The sequence below is a fragment of the Muscardinus avellanarius genome (assembly GCF_963383645.1).
Source record: "Muscardinus avellanarius genome assembly, chromosome: 1".
Taxonomy (NCBI): domain Eukaryota; kingdom Metazoa; phylum Chordata; class Mammalia; order Rodentia; family Gliridae; genus Muscardinus; species Muscardinus avellanarius.
The window spans coordinates 110,085,848-110,104,597 of NC_137786.1; the positions used below are offsets into that span (position 1 = coordinate 110,085,848).

The 18,750-nt window shown below is 39.2% G+C and overlaps 1 protein-coding gene across 1 annotated transcript in view; it reads right to left on the reverse strand.

The window, feature by feature from the left end:
* Positions 1-18,750, reverse strand: part of UIMC1 (ubiquitin interaction motif containing 1) — a gene marked incomplete at both ends in the record, with an annotated part of 111,876 nt that overhangs the window by 46,637 nt on the left and 46,489 nt on the right. The window contains 2 exons of the mRNA XM_080713931.1: positions 1,526-1,673; positions 10,511-10,614. Of these exons, the coding sequence (XP_080570057.1) occupies positions 1,526-1,673; positions 10,511-10,614 (252 nt within the window). The remainder of the gene's footprint in view (positions 1-1,525; positions 1,674-10,510; positions 10,615-18,750) is intronic.

The window sequence follows — 18,750 nt, forward strand, 5'->3', positions numbered from 1 at the left end:
TCATCACTATTATTAGAATGAACATGTACTACTTTATAACTAGAAAAGTCAACCAAACGTATTAAATTACGAGTTTAGGTACTTCCTTATTTAAAAACTAAGATGTATATTACTTAAGAGGTATTAAGTAATATGCATTCCTTTTGTTTTGCTTTTTTGTGGTACTGGGGACTGAACCCAGGGGCATTCTACCTCTGAGCTCCACCCCCAGCCTGATTTCTTAATCTTTCCTTTGAAATAGTGTCTTACTGAGTTGCAAAGGGCCTCACAAGTTGCTAAGGCTGGCCATGAACCTGTGATTGTCCTGTCTCAGCCTCCCAAGTACTAAGATTACAAGCATGTACCACACACCCAGCAATAATATGCATTACTTGGTACTGGGGATTGAATCCGGAGGCGTCTTACCTCTGAGCTACAGATTTATTTATTTATTTATTTATTGTGTGTTACTAGGAATGGAACATAGGGGCATTCTAACTCTGGGCTACACCCCCAGCCTTTTTTATTTCTTATTTGGAAACAGGGTCTCACTAAGTTGCTTAAGCTGGCTTTGAATGTGCAATCCTCCTGTCTCAGCCTCCCAACTACTGGGATTACAAGTGTGCATCACCATGCCCGGCTACTATTTTTTATTTGGAAACAGGATTTTGCTAAGTTTCTGAGGCTGGCCTTGAACCTGTAATTCTCTTGTCTCAGCCTCCCAAATACTGTGACTACAGACATGTACCGCCATACCTACCTTCTTTCTGGCAGTTTTAACTTATAAAATACTTCACAATCACACAATTTCAGATTTAAATACAGCTAATTTATGGGAATCAAGTAGCACTGAGAAAACTGAAGCACTTACTATGTAAAGGTTCCATTCAGTATGTTGGCTTACAGATAGTGCTGACACTATTATATTTAGAGGTTAAAATCATAGACAGCACAGGTGTGGTGGCACACACCTATAATCCTAGTTTTTGGAAGGCTGAAACAGGAGTATCATAGGTCCAAGGACAGCCTCAGCAATGCAGTGAGTCTCTCAGTAACTTAGAAAGACCTTGTTTCAAAACAAAAAACAAAATGGGCTGGGGGAGTAGGATTCCCTGGGTTCAGTCCAAGTACCACAAAAAATAAAATAAAATCATAGATAGGCAGGATTCAGGATGGCATTTTAAGAAGTGTGATTAATAAGAAGATTTTCTTGGTCAATATCTCACACTGTACTAAAACTATGGCTTTTGGTATACTCTTAGGAAGATAAGACAACAGCTCCAGGGGAACTCAGCAAAGACATGTATGACATGAATATAAATTAGGGATATTTTTCATCTGCTGTCTCTAGGTAATAATTTCTATTAAAAAAAAAAAACAAGAGACTTGTTTTGAATGAAAAATGGGCAACTCTAAAACTTAGGAAATTAACTAGATAGAAAAAACAATAACGACTTTAACTTTGAAGAAGAGCTATTTTCCCTGCATTACATTGTTCAGGATAACAAAACAACCACACAAATTTGCTGTTCTGCTGAGTCCTTACCTGTCTTTTGCTCCATCAGACCATTGCAGTACATTGCATGTCTCTCGATTTTTGTGGGTGGGAAGCCTTGGTCACACAGTGGGCAGGAAACCTGGGTCCTAGGTGAAAAGGTACGTGTTTCCTTCTCAGCATTTTCCCTGTTACCAACCTGAAGAACATGACAAACAGTAATCATAACATCTTTAGTTTATAAACTTCTTTTCCCCCAAACAAACTTCTTTCCCCCCAACAGACTTTATTCCACATTTCATCTACTTTCAAAAAGATAACAATCAATTTATCAAATTCAAGGCCAAGGATTAGAAAGCACTACTAATATAGTTAATATTTTTTCAGTGCCTGACAACTATATACTAAGCATCAGTATTACAGAAGAGGTAACTGAGTATAGAAAGGTAAAATAATCTGCTAATCACAAAGTTAGTGAGCAATCTAGACTCAAACCCAGGCCTGTTTACATCAAAACCTTTGGCATTTTCATTTACCATGTTGTGGCAAAAGCAAAAGCTTCCCTTCTATTCTGTTTCTAGAAGCTGATCCTGCAGGTACTGGGAAGTTATCTGATTTTCTTCTTGTTGTCTAGGAGTGAGGGAGAGTCAAGAGGCCTGGAAATTCTAAGTACTTTATTATTTCAAACTTAGTCACTGAGCTTCTCACAAATCAAGTTCCTCTGTTCATAAATATTTAAAGAAAAAAGTTGTCTTATGTACGCAGAGCTATTTGAGCAGAACCTGGGTGCAGTAGCACATGCCTGTAATCCTAGTACTAAGGAAGCTGAGACAACAACAACAACAACAACAACAACAACAACAACAAAGGGCTGATGTGAAAGTTGGAGGTGAAATGTCCCTGGGTTCAATCCCCAGTACCAAAAAAAAAAAAAAAAGAGGAGAGAAAAGAAAAATAAGATATATATATATGTTCCCAACACTATTAAAAAGGTCTGTTTAGGCTGGGCATGGTTGCACATGCCTGTAATCCCAATACTTGGAAGGCGAAGACAAGAGGATCACAGGTTTGAGGACAGCCTCTGAAACTTAGCAAGACTCTCAGCAACCTAGAAAGAACCTGCTTCAAAACAAAAAATAAAATAGAGTTGGTGGTGTAGCTTGGAGGTAGAATGTCCCTGGGTTCAACTCTCAGTATGTATGTATGTATGTATGTATGTATGTATGTATGTATGTATTGCAGTACTAAGGATGGAACCCAGGGGCATTCTCCCTCCAAGCTATACTCCTAGCCCAATTTTTTATCCTTTATTTTGAAACAGGGTCTCACTGAGTTGCAGAGAACCTCACTAAGTAGCTGCGGCTATCTGTGAACTGCGATCCTCCTGTCTCAGCGTCCCAAATGCGGGGATTACAAGCATGCGCCACCATGCCCGGCTTCAACCCCCAGTACTTAAAGAAAAAAAAAAAAATAGCCAGGCGTGGTGGTGCACGCTTATAATCTCAGCATCGGAAGGCTCAGACTGGAGAATCGCGGTTTGTGGACAGCCTCAGCTACTTAGTGAGGCCTCTGCAACTCAGTGAGACCCAGTTTCAAAATAAAGAATAAAAAAATAGGGCAGGGGCCAGGCGTGGTGGTGCATGCTTGTAATCCCCGCGCTTGGGAGGCTGAGACAGGAGGATCGTGCAGGTTTGAAGCCAGCCTCAGCTACTTAGTGAGGTTTTCAGCAACTTAGTGAGGCCCTGTTTCCAAATAAAATATAAAAAAGGTCTGGGAGGATAGCCTGGAGGTAGAACGCCTCTGGGTTCCACCCCCAGTACCACCAAAAAATAAAAAATAAAAAATAGGGCAGGGGCTGTAGCTCAGAAGTCGAATGCCCCTGGGTTCCATCCCCAGACGCACAAAAAGAAAAAAGACTGGGTGTGGTGGTGCATATCTGTAATCCCAGTACTTGAGAGGCCAAGACAGGAGGATCACAGGTTCAAAGCCAGGCTCAGCAACTTAGTGAGACTCTTAGCAAGTTAGTGAGACTCTGTTTCCAAATAAAAATAAAATAGGGCTGGGAGTATAGCTCAGAAGTAGAATGCCCCTGTCCATCCCCAGTAACCACCCCCTCATGCACATTTAAACATTAACTACTATAGAGAACTTCAACAAGGTGGGAAATATAAGCAAAGCAGCTTTTATTGGCACTATGTAGTCAGGGATTTGGTCTCTGTAGAGTTCCTTCTACTTTTTTTTTTTTTAAGGTGGTACTGGGGTTTCTGGAAGCCCTTCTACCTCCAGGCTACACTCCCAGACCTATTTTTTATATATATTTTTATTTGGAAACATGGTTTCTTAAGCCAGCGAGACTGGCTTTGAACCTGAGCGATCCTCCTGTCTCTGCCTCCCAAGCACAGGGATTACAAGTGTGCGCCACCACACCTGGCTCTTTCTACTTTTAAAATACTATACAGCTTTGTTTTTTGGAATTGTGTATATGCATGTGTTTTGTTTCATTTTGTTGTTGTTTTGGTACTGAGGATTGAATGCAGGGGCCCTCTACCTCTAAATTATAGCCCTTTTTGATTTTCATTTTGAGACAGTCCCACTAAGTTGCTCAGGCTTGCCTCAGTCCTAAAATCCTCCTGTCTCAGCCTCCCAAATACTGGGATTACAGACATGTACAACATGCCCAGCTTAACATACTATATGGTTTCTCAAAAGTAGTACTATATTTCTAAAAAATGATACTTGGACATGCAATGATAAGCCCTTGGAGGGCTGATTCTTACCTTCTGGCCTGAAAAGGCTTCACTTCAACAAAAGAACCTAAGCCAGGCATGGTGGTGCATGCCTAGAATCCCAGTACTTAGGAGGCTGAGACAGGAGGATTGCAGGTTTGCAGCCAGCCTCAGGTACTTAGTGAGGCTCTCCGCAATTTAGTAAAACCCTATTTCAAAATAAAGAATAAAAAATAGGGCTTGGAAGCCGGGCATGGTGGCACACGCTTGTAATCACAGCATTTGGGAGGCTGAGACCGGAGGATCATGGTTCAAGGACAGCCTCGGCTACTACTTAGTGAGGACCTTTGCAACTCAGTGACACTCTGCTTCAAAATAAAGATAGTAATAAAAAAAAAAAAATGCTGGAGGGTGTAGCTCGGAGGTAGAATATCCCTGGGTTCCATCCCCAGTACTGCCAAAAAAAAAATATATATATATAGGGTTTGGGGGGTATAGCTTGGAGGTAGAATGCCCCCTGAGTTCAATCCCCAGTACAGAAAAGACAGACAGACAGACAGACAGACAGAGAGAGAGAGAGAGAGAGAGAGAGAACCTAGTGAAAATAAAGGCAAATCCTACAAATCACCAAACCCTCTAGCCTCCCCCCACCTGGTTATATAGTTTATAAAGCAGTCTGTTCAGATCTTTCCTCTTCCCATAGGCCTCTTGACACAATTTACTCAAAAACTTACTGACTAAACTATCTTTGAGCTCTGAATAACTTCTATTAATTCTTCTGAGAATGGAACATCTAAGAATCCAACTAAGAGAAACTTCCAGTCACAATACTGAGAAACCATTATTTTCAAAGAAACCTGACTTCTGCCATGAATATTCCACATAACTCAACACTGCCAAGCATTACCTATCCTTAAGAAGCTAACATCACTGAGCAGCCGCAATTTTTTTATGTGTGTGGTACTGGGGTTCCTGGAAGCCCTTCTACCTGCGGGCTACACTCCCAGACCTATTGTGTGTGTGTGTGTGTGTGTGTGTGTGTGTGTGTGTGTGTGTATTTTTTTTTTTGAAACAGGGTCTCTTAAGCCAGCGCGACTGGCTTCGAACCTGCGCGAAACTCCTGTCTCCGCCTCCCAAGTGCGGGGATTACAAGCGTGCGCCACCACGCCCGGCTGGCAGCCGCAATATTTACAAGGAAGCAAAATAACTTTCCACGTGTATGCTTTCACTTGTGCCAAATTTCTGCTATACTGCCGGGCGTGGTGGCGCACGCTTGTAATCCCTGCGCTTGGGAGGCTGAGACAGGAGGATCACACGGGTTCGAAGCCAGCCTCAGCTACTCAGTGAGGCTCTCAGCAACTTAGTGAGACCCTGTTTCCAAATAAAATAGAAAATGAGTCTGGGAGTATAACCCGGAGGTAGAAAGCCTCTGGGTCCCACCCCCAGTACCACACACACAAAATAAATAAATAAATAAATAAATAAATAAATAAATAAAACAAATTTCTGCTATACCATTTCTTTGTCTAATTTAATCTTCAAAGTAACTCAGTAAAATAGGCTCTTTTAAAATAAGTAAAATAGAGCCAGGCATGGTGGCGCACACTTGTCATCCCAGTACTTGAGAGGCTAAGACAGGAGGATTGCAGGTTTGAGACCAGCCTCAGCTACTTAGTGAGGCCCTCTGCAACTTAGTGAGATCCTGTTTCAAAATAAAGACTAAAAAAATCAAGCCAGGCATGGTGGTGCACACTTGTAATCCCAGCATTTGGGAGGCTGAGACAGAAGGATCCCACTGTTCATGGACAGCCTCAGCTACTTAGTGAGGCCCTTTGCAACCCAATGAGACCCTGTTTCAAATTAAAGAATAAAAATATGGCGGGGATGTAGCTCAGAAGTAGAATGCCCCTGGGTTCCATCCTCAGTACCGCAAAAAATAATGAAAAATTGAGCTGAGGGTGTAGCTTGGAGGTAGAGTTCCCCTGGGTTCAATCCCCAGTACCAATAAATAAATGAATTAATAAATAAATAAATAAATAAATAAATAAATAAAATATAGGAAAAAGAGGTATTTTTGCCTCATCTTTATGTACAAAAAGCTGAAATTTGAAAGAGCAGTCTTGTTCTGTGCTCCCCTAATGTCCTGGTAATCTACCATGACATTTGTTAGTCCACATTATAATTATCTGTATATGTGTCTTTCTTTTCCTTTTCCTTAATGAAACCCTAGGAGAGCAGGGACTGTGTTTTTCTTATTTATCTTTGTACCCTAAGAGTCCAGATAATGAGTATACAAAGTATACAAACTATAAATATCTGCCTAATAAATGAATAAAACAGTTTATCCAGCATCACAAAGTAGTAGGTTAGTAGGCAAAGCCGTGTTTTCTAATTCCAATAGCACTCACACCTTTTAATAAATAAAAAATATTAGAACAAATGACCCTATTTACAGTTCCCAAAGGCAAGAGTTCATACCCCTTATGATACTATCTTTATAAACATATTCAATTCTATCTTTCTAATAAGCAACTTGTAACTAATAAGTGATTATTCAATGATTTTTAAAACTATGGTATTTCTAATTTCTTTTTAAAATTAAATAAGTTAATTAATTTACTGTGTGTGGTATTGGGGATTGAGCCCAGGGGCTAGAACCTTGCAGCTACACCCCCAGCCTTACTTTATTTTATTATTTTTTGAAACAGAATCTCACTAAGTTGCAGAGGGCCTCACTGCTATATTGCTGAGGCTTACATCAAAGCTGCAATCCCTCCTATTTCAGCCTCCCAGGTACTGAGACTACAGGCATGTACCACCATGCCCAACTTTTTTTTTCTTTTTTGTAAACAGAGCCTCAACCTCAGTATGGTAGTGCATGCCCAAAAACTCAGTATTCAAAAGGCTGAGACAGGAGGATTGCAAGTTTGAGCCCAGCCTCAGCAATTTAGTAAGACCTTGTTTCTTTCTTTTTTCTGTTTTGGTGGTGATAGCAGGGATTGAATCAGGGGCATTCTGCACCTGAGCTACACCTTCAGCTCTATTTTATTTTTATTTTGAAACAGGGTCGCATTAGGTTGCTGAGAGGCTTGCTATGTTGTTAAAACTGGTCTCGAACCTGTGATCCTCCTGTCTTCACTTTCCAGGTTCTGTGATTATAGGTATGTGACACCATGTTCAGCTTTTCTAACTTATTTTAGTGAGAAAAGCTATACAAGTCTATTTCATATCTAGTAGTATACACATGTACACTATCAATTCTAAACAAGGTTTGTGTGGTATTGGAAAATGACTTCAAAATGTATTTGAAAATAGCTCTGGTTTTGGAAAACTGGAAGATAGGGTAGGCATTCAGACAAGGGAAAAAAATCCTGCAGAATTCCAGGTACCAAGGGTGATTAGCAAGACAACAGAGAAAGCCCCAGGGCTCTTTTTCATTGTAAAGATAAGATTTCCCAAGGATGTGCAAGGATGCCATAAACCTTCAAGAAATCCAAAACTCCAATAATTGTGGGAGGATGCCATAAGCTTTCAAGAGATCCCAGGCTCTGATGATCAATTAACACATTTTGGGGTGTAACAAAAGGCAGGTCTACAGGAATGAAGCCCCGCATCAAAAGACTTGCCCCAGAAGGGGTGGATCTAGTTGGGTCAGAAGATTATTGGTTTAAAATGTCCTGGGTCCAAAAAAACCTCCCGTAACTTCTTTCCAAATCACCCCCTTATACTACCTCTTGTATAGGGCTTTATTAACTCTGTCCTATCTTTTAGTCTTTGTTATAATACAAAAAAATGCTTAAGCTCATAGGAGTTCAGGCTATTGTTTTCTACACATAGCTCAGAACAAGAACCCAAACTGCTTGGGAGCCCAGAGTCCCTATACCAGTTCTCCCACCATAACAAGTTCATGTTCTTTGGCCCAAACAAAGAATAGTGTGCTTTGCAGGCATGGATGGGTAAGAGATCCATGATTGGGTGAACCAACTAAAGGCTTGTAGGAAGCTGGGAGTGGTGGCACTTATAATCCCAGTATTTGGGAGGCTGAGACAGGAGGATCACAGTTTGTGGATAGCTTCAACTACTACTTAGGCCATTTGCAACCCAGTGAGACCCTGTTTCAAAATAAAGAATTAAAAATATAGGTAGGGGTGTAGCTCAGCTCAGAGATAGAATGCCCTTGGGTGCCATCCCCAGTACCAAAAAAAAAAAAAAAAAAGGAATGGCTATGTTAATAACACCCTGTTCCCCTATTCCCATTTAAAAAGTGGTTTCTAGTGGGGCGTGGTGGCACACGCTTGTAATCCCTGCAGTTGGGAGGCTGAGACAGGAGGATCACACAGGTTCCAAGCCAGCCTCAGCTACTTAATGAGGCTCTCAGCAACTTAGTGAGAACCTGTTTCCAAATAAAATATAAACTAGGTCTGGGTGTATTCATTCGAGTCACCCCTCCATGCCACTCTGGCATGGGGCTGTATTTCTATTTTCTGTATTTCTATCTTTCTAACAAACTTCTTTAAATCTTCAAATATATATATATAAACTAGGTCTGAGAGTGTAGCCCATTGGGAAGAAAGTCCCTCGGTTCCATTCTAGTACCACCGTAAATAAATAAGTAAATAAATAAATAAATAAATAGTGGTTTCCTTCCCGGGAAAAGAACCCAAAGGCCCTTTAAATTATCTAGCAGGATCTGTCCTCAGAAGCTCTGCTGCAGGCAGTGTTGTCATCTTTCCTACCACCACTGGCATCAGGGAATTCTGGTCTGTCAGCTATGACAGACCTACTTCCAGGGAACCAGGTACTGTGCATGATTCATGAAAATAGAATTCCTACCCAGGTACCTACAGTTCAGACACTGGGGACTGGATCTGATTTCTTTCTTTTCTTATCTTTTTTTTTTAAGATTTAAAAAAGTTTATTAAAAAGATAGAAATATAGCTGGGCGTTGGTGGTGCACGCTTGTAATCCCCGCACTTGGGAGGCAGAGACAGGAGGATCGCGCAGGTTCGAAGCCAGCCACATGCACTGGCTTAGGAGATCCTGTTTCCAAATTAAAAAATGTAAAAATAGGTCTGGGAGTGTAGCCCAGAGATAGAAGGGCTTCCAGGAACCCCAGTACCACCAAAAAAAAAAAAAAAAAAAAAAAGATAGAAATACAGAAGACAGTTAAAGCCCCATGCTATTCAGAAATGGCATGGGGGGGGGGGTGATTCGAGCGAATACACCCCTGGATCTGATTTCTACTGTAAAAACAATTTTCAAAAAAATCTAAGGCTGGGGATGCAGCTCAGTGGTAGTGCATTTGCCTATTATGTGCAAGGCCCTGGGTTCAATCACTTGCACCACAAAACAAAAGGAAAGGGAAAAAAAAACAGTATAAAAAGAAATAAGAGGATTAAGTCTCTTTTAAAGTGCTCAGAATAAGACAGCAAACAAAAATATGACCAAAATCTTTACTTTCACTGAAGAATCTGCTTAATTCTCAAACTGCTTTTTACAGCAATACATTTAAAGAGTTTAAATTCTTTAAAAGTATTCCTGGTAGCTAAATTGTTTTGTCAGACTCAAAATGAAAAATACACACTATGAATCTGAATCAAAAGTATGAACCTCCACCAATCAGCTTTATAGCTCTTTCCAAATATATGACAATAGTTAGGAAAGGTAATGATGCAAAAAGATTTGCTTATTTTATCCTGGCTTTGTGCATCTGATAACATTTCAAGGTAAGGGTAAGAATGATATTTATGTTACAGAGTGATTTTTTCCCCAAGACCGTTCAAACTTATGTTCAAATTCTGGTTCTACTAATAGCAGGATGAATTAGTGCAAATTACGTGAATATTCTAAGTCTGTTTTCTATCTGTATTAGAAAGAATAATGCATGTAAAAGTACTCAAGAAATGGTAAATTATTATTATTATTTATTTTTTTTTTTTTTTTTTGGTGGTGGTACTGGGGTTCCTGGAAGCCCTTCTTCCTCCGGGCTACACTCCCAGACCTATTTTATATTTTTGAAACAGAGTCTCTTACACCAGCGCAGCTGGCTTCGAACCTGCGCGATCCTCCTGTCTCCGCCTCCCAAGCGCGGGGATTACAAGCGTGCGCCACCACGCCCGGCAGTAACTTATTATTTTTAATATCAGTGCTAAACTGATCTGAACTATAAAGATTTCTCTTTGAGATAAGTGTCTCAAAATCTAAAATCCTATGTCAACTAAATCTTTTCCACCAAGGTCAAGATTACATCAGAGAGACGGCAACTTACAGAAAGAAATGACTAAAAAAAATTATAAAAGAGAATATTCACCTCCTTGCCTCCCACTATTCTTCTTACTCCATCCAGGTTCTCTCTGCTACCTGAAGAGTCTTCTCTTTCAAGGTCAAGAGTTTCAGGGGAACTTAGCTGTGTCTCTGTAATTAAAACAAAAATTAAAATGCTACTAATTTTTATTTTGAGTTTTCATAATTAAAAAACAAACACCTATCTCTTCCCTTAAAGTTTAGGGTATGAGAATCCTGCAGTGGTAATACAGATCTTATTTGTTTTCTCTTAAAGCTTTACTAAGAGATAATTTATACAACAATATTCACCAATTTTCAGTATATAAATTGATGTTTTAACAAATATATACCACTTATATCATGTAACTACCACCATAATAATGATAAAGATTAAAAAAAAAAACATCCGGGAAGATGGCGACCGAGAAAAGCGGGGCTTAAGATCCCCGCTAACAACAAATCTCCATTACCACAAAATCAGCACTTTTCATAGCCAGAAAACACCATCACCAGTGAAACAAAAAATCACCAGGCTCCAGAGAGAACGCGGACTGAGAACAGAGCCACAGAGGAGATACACCGGCCTCACGCCCGAGGCCGCGGCAGACGCGGCAGCAGCGCCATACTGCCGGCGGCACCGGCGAATTCACGGGACGGCTACAGCAAGCCGAGGTGAACCACTGCGGAACAGCCAGGCGGGATTTCTCCACGCAGAGAGCATCTAAAGCTCCCAGTGGCCGAGCTCAGCACACGCTGCAGGGATTCAGAGTAGAGATCAAAACCAAGAAGAAAAACGCCAGCCCCACAGCCAAGGGCGTAGCAGCGGCGCCATATTGCCACCGGCGGCAGCAGCACCGAATTCAACGAGGCCAGTACAGCTACATCTGCGTACTCAAGAACAGTGAGTCAAATTGCGGGCCACAGAGGAGAAATCCCAGTACTGTACTCCCTGGGACTTGACCCAGTGGGGGAGGGGCGGTGGCAGAGATATCACACCATAGGAGAACGTACAACCTGGCACCCCCCACAGTCTAAAGCAGCCTCTATCGACTCTCTGGGTCTGAGACTCTGTGATAAAACCCAGTAAAGGAGTAGTGGGGTCTGAGATACTACTGACTCGAGATCCAGAACACCTTAAGTGAAGTCATAGTGACCCAAGGGAAGAACCCAGAGAAGGCACAAACTTCCGAAATCATGGGAAAGAGGAATAACACTGGAGCAATGAATGCCCACAACCCCACAACATCAGAACCCGATAAAACAGAAAATCAGAGATTTCTAGAAGATCAAATCAGGAAAATAACTCTAGAAATAATAGAGGTGCTTCGAAAAGAACTCAGAGAGAGCCAAAAAGAGATAAAGGATGCAATTAATGAAGTAAAGGCCTCAATTCAAAGCACAAACAACCGATTAGAACACATGGAGAACAGAATCTCGCTCTTAGAAGATGATCATTCCAAAAATGAACGCATAGTTTCTAATCTAGAAAAAAATATCCAACAGCAGGAATCTGACATTGAAGAAATATGGGCCCATTTTAAGAGAGCTAACCTAAGAATAATTGGAATAGAGGAGGGAAAAGAAAGTGAAACCAAAGGGATCAACAATCTCTTCAAGGAAGTAATAGCAGAAAATTTTCCAGACATAGAGCAAGAGGTCGATACACAGGTCCAGGAAACTTATAGAACTCCCTTTAAACAGGATCGGAGAAGAGGATCCCCACGCCTCATAATTGTCAAAATGACCAATGTGGAAGCCAAGCAGAGAATCTTAAAGGCAACAAAAGCAAAGGGCCAAGTGACATTCAGAGGCAAACCAATTAGAATCACTCCAGACTTCCCAAACCAAGTTATGAGAGCCAGAAGGGCTTGGAGTAACATATTCCCAATTCTGAAAGAAAACAACTTCCAGCCAAAAATTTCCTACCCAGCAAAACTTTCTATCAAATTAGATGGAGAAATAAGAAGCTTCCATGACAAACAGAAACTGAAGGAATTTATGTCTTCAAAACCAGCACTAGAGAAAATACTCAAAGAGATTAACTACAAAGAAGAAATAGGTAACACACTCCAGAACTAGAGAAACAAGATTTTCCATCCAACAGACAACTAAGATTGGTTATCTGTGGAGATTCATTATTTATGTTAGTCTTTTACCTATCTCTAAAGGATATTGTTTGCCTTTATTGTTGTTAATTTTTAGGATTTCTAGTTGGAATATTAATATACCTTCAGATATAGCAATTGGAAATATTTCTATTAGTAACTGTTAACTCTGTTTACATTGTCTTTGGATATACAATATTTTTTTTATTTTTTAGGGAGTTTGTATACTCCTCTGTTGCCTGTGCCATTGAAATCATAACCAAGAAATCACTGCCAATTTCAATGTTGTGAGGTTTTATGACCCAGATTTTCTCCTAAAAGTTTATAGTCTTAAGATTTATATTTAGGTCTATTATCTATTTTGAGTTAATATTTGTATATGGGATTAGGTAAGGGCCCAATTTTATTCTTTTCCATGTAATTATTATTTTTTAACAATATTTAGTTAAAAGATTAATATTTCCACCACCAAATGTTCGTGGAAACCTTGTCAAAAATAACTTGACAATATAGGGAAGAATTTAGCTCTAGGCTTTTATTTAACTCCAATGGTTTATATATCTGCCTTCAGAATAGTACTACACTGTTTCAATTATTGTAGCTTTATATGGTTTGAAATCAGAAAATATATATCTTCTAGCTTTGTTCTTTTTCAAGATCGTTTTGGGTACCTAGAGTCCATATTTCACAGTAGGATAGATTTTTTTCTGAAAAATAAATATATAAATATATGATAGTTTCACCTAAAAAATAGAAAAAAAATATTCTCTGGTAAGAAAGAAAGCAAAAAGAAATATTGAAATGTTATCTTTAAGTCATCAAAAGCTTGGTATCAGACAAATGAAACTGTTATTTGAGATTATCATTTTTAATTTTAGATAAATTGCCATAATACTAGATGTCAACTACTAAGCCAAGCATGGGAGGGAGGGATAGGGAGAGAATGGGGTAGGGATTGGGTGGGGGCTGACTGGGAAAAGTGTGCATGTATGTCTACAAAAGTATGTATCCTACTATGATGTATGAATACAGTGCACCAATTAAAAATAATAATAATAAAAATAAATAAATAAAAATTAAAAAAAAAACATTTCTAGCAGCCCAGAAAGTTCTCCTGTACCATTCCTACAATCAGTCCTAAGAATCTACTTTATGTTCCTATAGTTTTACCTTTTCTAAGATGTAATCTAAATTAAATCACCCGAAGTATTGTGCTTTTTGTGTACAGCTTCCTTTACTTAGTATTGTGTGTCAGGGATGCGTCCAGTTGTCACATATATCAGTGGTTCTCCCCCTTTTTACTAGAAAGTAGTACTCCACTGTATGGATACATCATAATTTATTTAAACATGCATCAGTGGATCCATTTTATTTCCACTGTATTTCTAATTTCCAAATATATTAATTTTGACAGAAAGCAAAAAACTGCCAAAGTTGGTGCTGAAGTTAAAGGAACGATTAGGGAAAACAGAAATTGAAATCAGAAATACAATTTGCATTCTAGACATAGATATGCCTTTCTTTAATACATTTTTTTAAACAGTTTTTTTTTTTTTCGGGGGGTGGGTCGAGGGATGGAACCAGGAGCATTTGACCTTTGAGCTACAGCCCTGTCCTATTCTTTATTCTTTATTTTTAAATAGTGTCTCACTAAGTTGCTGAGGGCCCCACTAAGTAGCTGAGGCTGTCCCGGAACTGCGATCCTCTGGTCTCAGCCTCCCAAATGCTGGGATTACAAGTGTGCATCACCACGCCCAGCAAGCAGTATCTTTTAATTCAAAATGAATTCAACAAATGTTAATTAAATAAGTTCCAGGCATTGTACTAGATTCTACTAACATTGAGATATAAGATGGAGGTTGCTTGTAGTCTAGGTTAGAGATCAACAAATTACATATAGTTCATAGATCAAATCCAGCCAAATGCCCTGCTGTTTTTGTAAATAAGGTTCTACTGAAACACATCATGCTCATTCATTTATGTATCTCCATGGCTGCTTTTGGCTAAAATATCAAAGATGAGTAGTTCCAAAGAACTACTTATTTGCTCAAAGAGCCTAAAATATTTACTAATTTTTTGTTAAAAAAAAAAAAGTTTTGCCGGGCATGGTGGCACACGCTTGTAATCCCCACACTTGGGAGGCGGAAACAGGAGGATCACACAGGTTTGAAGCCAGCCGCACTGGCTTAAGAGACCCTATTTCCAAATAAAAATATAAAAATAGGTCTGGGAGTGTAACCCAGAGGTAGAAGGGTTTCCAGGAACCCCAGTACCACCAAATTAAAAAAAAAAAAAAAAAAAGTTTGGGAGGAAAAAAGAGGGAGGATGGGAAGTAGAGGAAAAAGAACTGGGCTTGGTGGCACACGTTTGTAATCCCAGCATTCAGGAGGCTGACCGGAGGATCATGGTTCGAGGATAGCCTCAGCTACTTAGTAAAGTCCTTTGCAACTCAGTGAGACCCTGTTTGAAATAAAGAATAAAAACTAGGGCTGGGGGTATAGCTCAGGGGTAGAATGCCCCTGAGTTCTATCCCCAGTACTGCAATAAATAAATAAATAAATAAGAAAGAAAAAAGTTTTCTAAGCCAGGTGTGGTGGTGCACACTTGTAATCCCAGCATTTGTGACACTGAGACAGGAGGATCACATTCACAGACAGCCTCAGGTACTTGGGTTCTTTGCAACTCAGTGAGAACCTGTTTCAAAAAAAGAATAAAAAATAAGACTGGGAGTATCACTTGGAAGTAGAATACTCCTGAGTTCCATCCCTAGTACCACACAAAAAAATATTATAATAAGTTTTCTAACTTCTCCAGGCACCTATCACTTAATATAACACAAAAATAGCCAGGTATGATGGTGCATGCTTGTAATCCCAGGACTTGGGAGGCTGAGACAGAAGGTTCACAAGTTCACTGTCAGCCTCAGCTACTTAGTGAGACCCTCCACAACTTAATGAGACCCTATGAAAAAATAAAGAATAAAAAATAGGACTGGGGGTGTAACTCAGAAGTAGAATGCCCCTGGGATCAATCTCCAGTACTGCAAAACAAAACAAACAAAAACATTTAAGAACAGTAACTATATTCCAAATCATGATAAACCTAGAAAAGAAATATCATAAACTGAATGCTTATGTCCCTCCAAACTTTATATGTTAAATCCTAACCCCGAATGTGATGGCATTAGGAAGTAGGGCTTTGGGGAGGTGATTAGATTACTAGGCAGCAATCTCGAGAATGAGATTCATGCTCTTTATGTGTGTGTGAATGGGAAGGGTACTGGGGATTGAACCCAGGGGCATTCTACTTCTGAGCTACACCCCAAAGTCCTATTTTATTTTTATTCTGAAACAGGATCTCACTAAGTTGATGAGAATCTTGTTACTTTGCTGAGGTTGTCCTCCTGTCTCAGCCTCCCAAATACTGGAATTACAGGCATTTTGCCACCAAGCCTGGCTTAACTGAATTTTAAAACATCACAATTCTTTGAAAATTGGATATACACAGATTTCCCTTGATGGAAAAAGGATTACAGTGCATAAACTTCAAAATCTTCTTTGTTAATTTTCCCTGAAAGATAATATCACAAAATACATTCAGTCTGTTAAAAAATAAGAGCTGCTCACTACTCTTAGTTACAGACTACTGCAATAATAAAAAAAAGTCTTCAATAAGCCTTTTGTGAATGGTTAAAATGTCCAACTATAAAGATAACTTACAAGGGCATTAGCTCCTTAGAAATAAACAGTGTAAGTAGAATGTACAATGTGTATAATCTTGCTTTTTCAACAAAATGAATAACTTTAGAAAGACACTGTAATTTTGAATATCAGACCCTGAATCTGTCAGAAATCTGAAACAAAAGGAAATAGGAAACATAAACTACTACATTCAATTTATGCTTCAACATTTAGAACAATTTTTCAGATAATTTAGATTTTTAGCTTATAATTTACATATTTAAAATTAAACTCAGGAGTTTGGCTTTCTGGAAAAGTACTTAAACTTTCTTAGCAAAAGGAACATTAACATTTTGGAAATTTTTTGTTATTTCATTTAAAAGTAGTTTATGTCAGCAAACAGTTGGATTTAATTTGCAGGCTAATGACAACAAGTCATCATCCTAAAAACTATCTAACCTAGGTCATGAAAGACTTGCTCTTCCTCTCTACTTATGTGGGACTTTAAAGATAACCTGTATTTGCAGGTTCCTCCTGTAAGATCCTACGATGACATCATATGCCATCATCCTAAACAGGTAGACTGACTTCCCAGAAAGATGGCCTAAGTAAGTCCCAGAGAGAAGGGGTAAAGCTTTCTTTTCACAAATATAGGTCATTCTTGAGTGTTTCTGCCAAAATCAAAACACTTGGTAGTAGGGTCTCTTGGTGGGTATCATTAGGCAGTAATCCAAATGTATTTCAAATGAATAAAGGAGCCACTTTTAATAAGAAACAACATAGTATGGCATGATGGTACGTGCCTGTAATTCCAGTACTTGGGAGACTAAAATAGGAGGATAGTAGGTTTGTTGGCAGCCTCAACAATTTATTTATTTACTTTTGATACTAGGGTTTGGATCCAGAAATATCCTATCTTTGAGCTAAACCTACTCAGCCCTTATTTATTTTTATTTTATTATTTTTTTTTTATTTGAAACAGGGCCTCACTATGTTACGGAGAGTCTTAGTAAATTGTTGAGGCTGGTCTTCAATCTGCAGTCCAACAAAGCCCTTGGCAACTTAGTGAGACTGTGATTCAAAATAAAAAATAAAATAGGGCTGGAAATGTAGCTCAGAGTAGATGTCCCTGGGTTTAATCAATACCCACCCCCATACACATACACACAGGTACATGCGCACCCACAGACCCAACATAATCATACACACACACACACACACACACACACACACACACACACAAATATATATATATTTGTGTGTGGTATGGAGATGGAACCCAGGGGCACTCTACCTCTGAGGACACCCCTAGCCCAATTTTTATTCTTTATTTTGAAACAGTGTCTCATTGAGTTGCAAAGGGCCTAAGTAGCTGAGGCTGGCTGGAAACTGGGATCTTCTTGTCTCACCCTCCCGAATGCTGGGATTACAAGTATGTGTATGCGCCACCACGCCCTGGTAAAGCACTTTTCTAACTATATATCAACTAAGTTTGAGTCTCTGTAAGGAAAATTTTTTAATAATGAAAAATATGAGTATCTCTAACTCTGAAAGATTATATGAGACCTGAAGGAAACCCAGCTATGACTTATCATAACACTGTAGACCATTTGTTGTTTAAAGGATTTGAATATTAATAGGACTGAGATTACTGATAAATATAATAAGCTCTAGCCAGGTGTGGTGGCGCATGCTTGTAAACCCCACACTTGGGAGGCTGAGACAGGAGGATTGTGCAGGTTCAAAGCCACCCTCAGCTGGCTTAAGAGACCCTGTTTCCAAATAAAAAATATAAAATAGGTCTTGGAGTATAGCTCGGAGGTAGAAGGCCCCTTGGGTTCCATCCCCAGTACCACACACAAAAAAAATTTATATATATATATATACATATATATATATATATATATATATATATATAGAGAGAGAGAGAGAGAGAGAGAGAGACAGAGAGAGAGCGCGCGCGAGTGCTCTACTTTTCTAAAGCCAAAAGAGAAAATACAAACTAAGAACAATTCCTTAGAAAGTAGTGGTTCATATCACAAATAATTATTCATATTATAAAATTATTAACTCAAGAGTTTAATTAGATAGTATGTATTTTAGTTCATTTAAAGTTATTTTTTAGCCAGGCGTGGTGGCGCATGCTTGTAATCCCCGTGCTTGGGAGATGGAGACAGGAGGATCATGCAGGTTCAAAGCCAGCCTTGCTGGCTTAAGAGACCCTGTTTCCAAATAAAAATATAAAAATAGGTCTGGGAGTGTAGCCCAGATGTAGAAGGGTTTCCAGGAGCCCCAGACCACCAAAAACATAAAAATAAAAATAAAAAAATAAAGTTATTTTGTAGCCAGACTTGGTTGGGAGGCAGAGACAGGAGGATCACACAGGGTTGAAGCCAGCCTTGCTGGCTGAAGAGACCCTGTTTCCAAATAAAATTTTAAAAAAAAAGGTCTGGGAGTGTAGCCCGGAGGAAGAAGGGTTC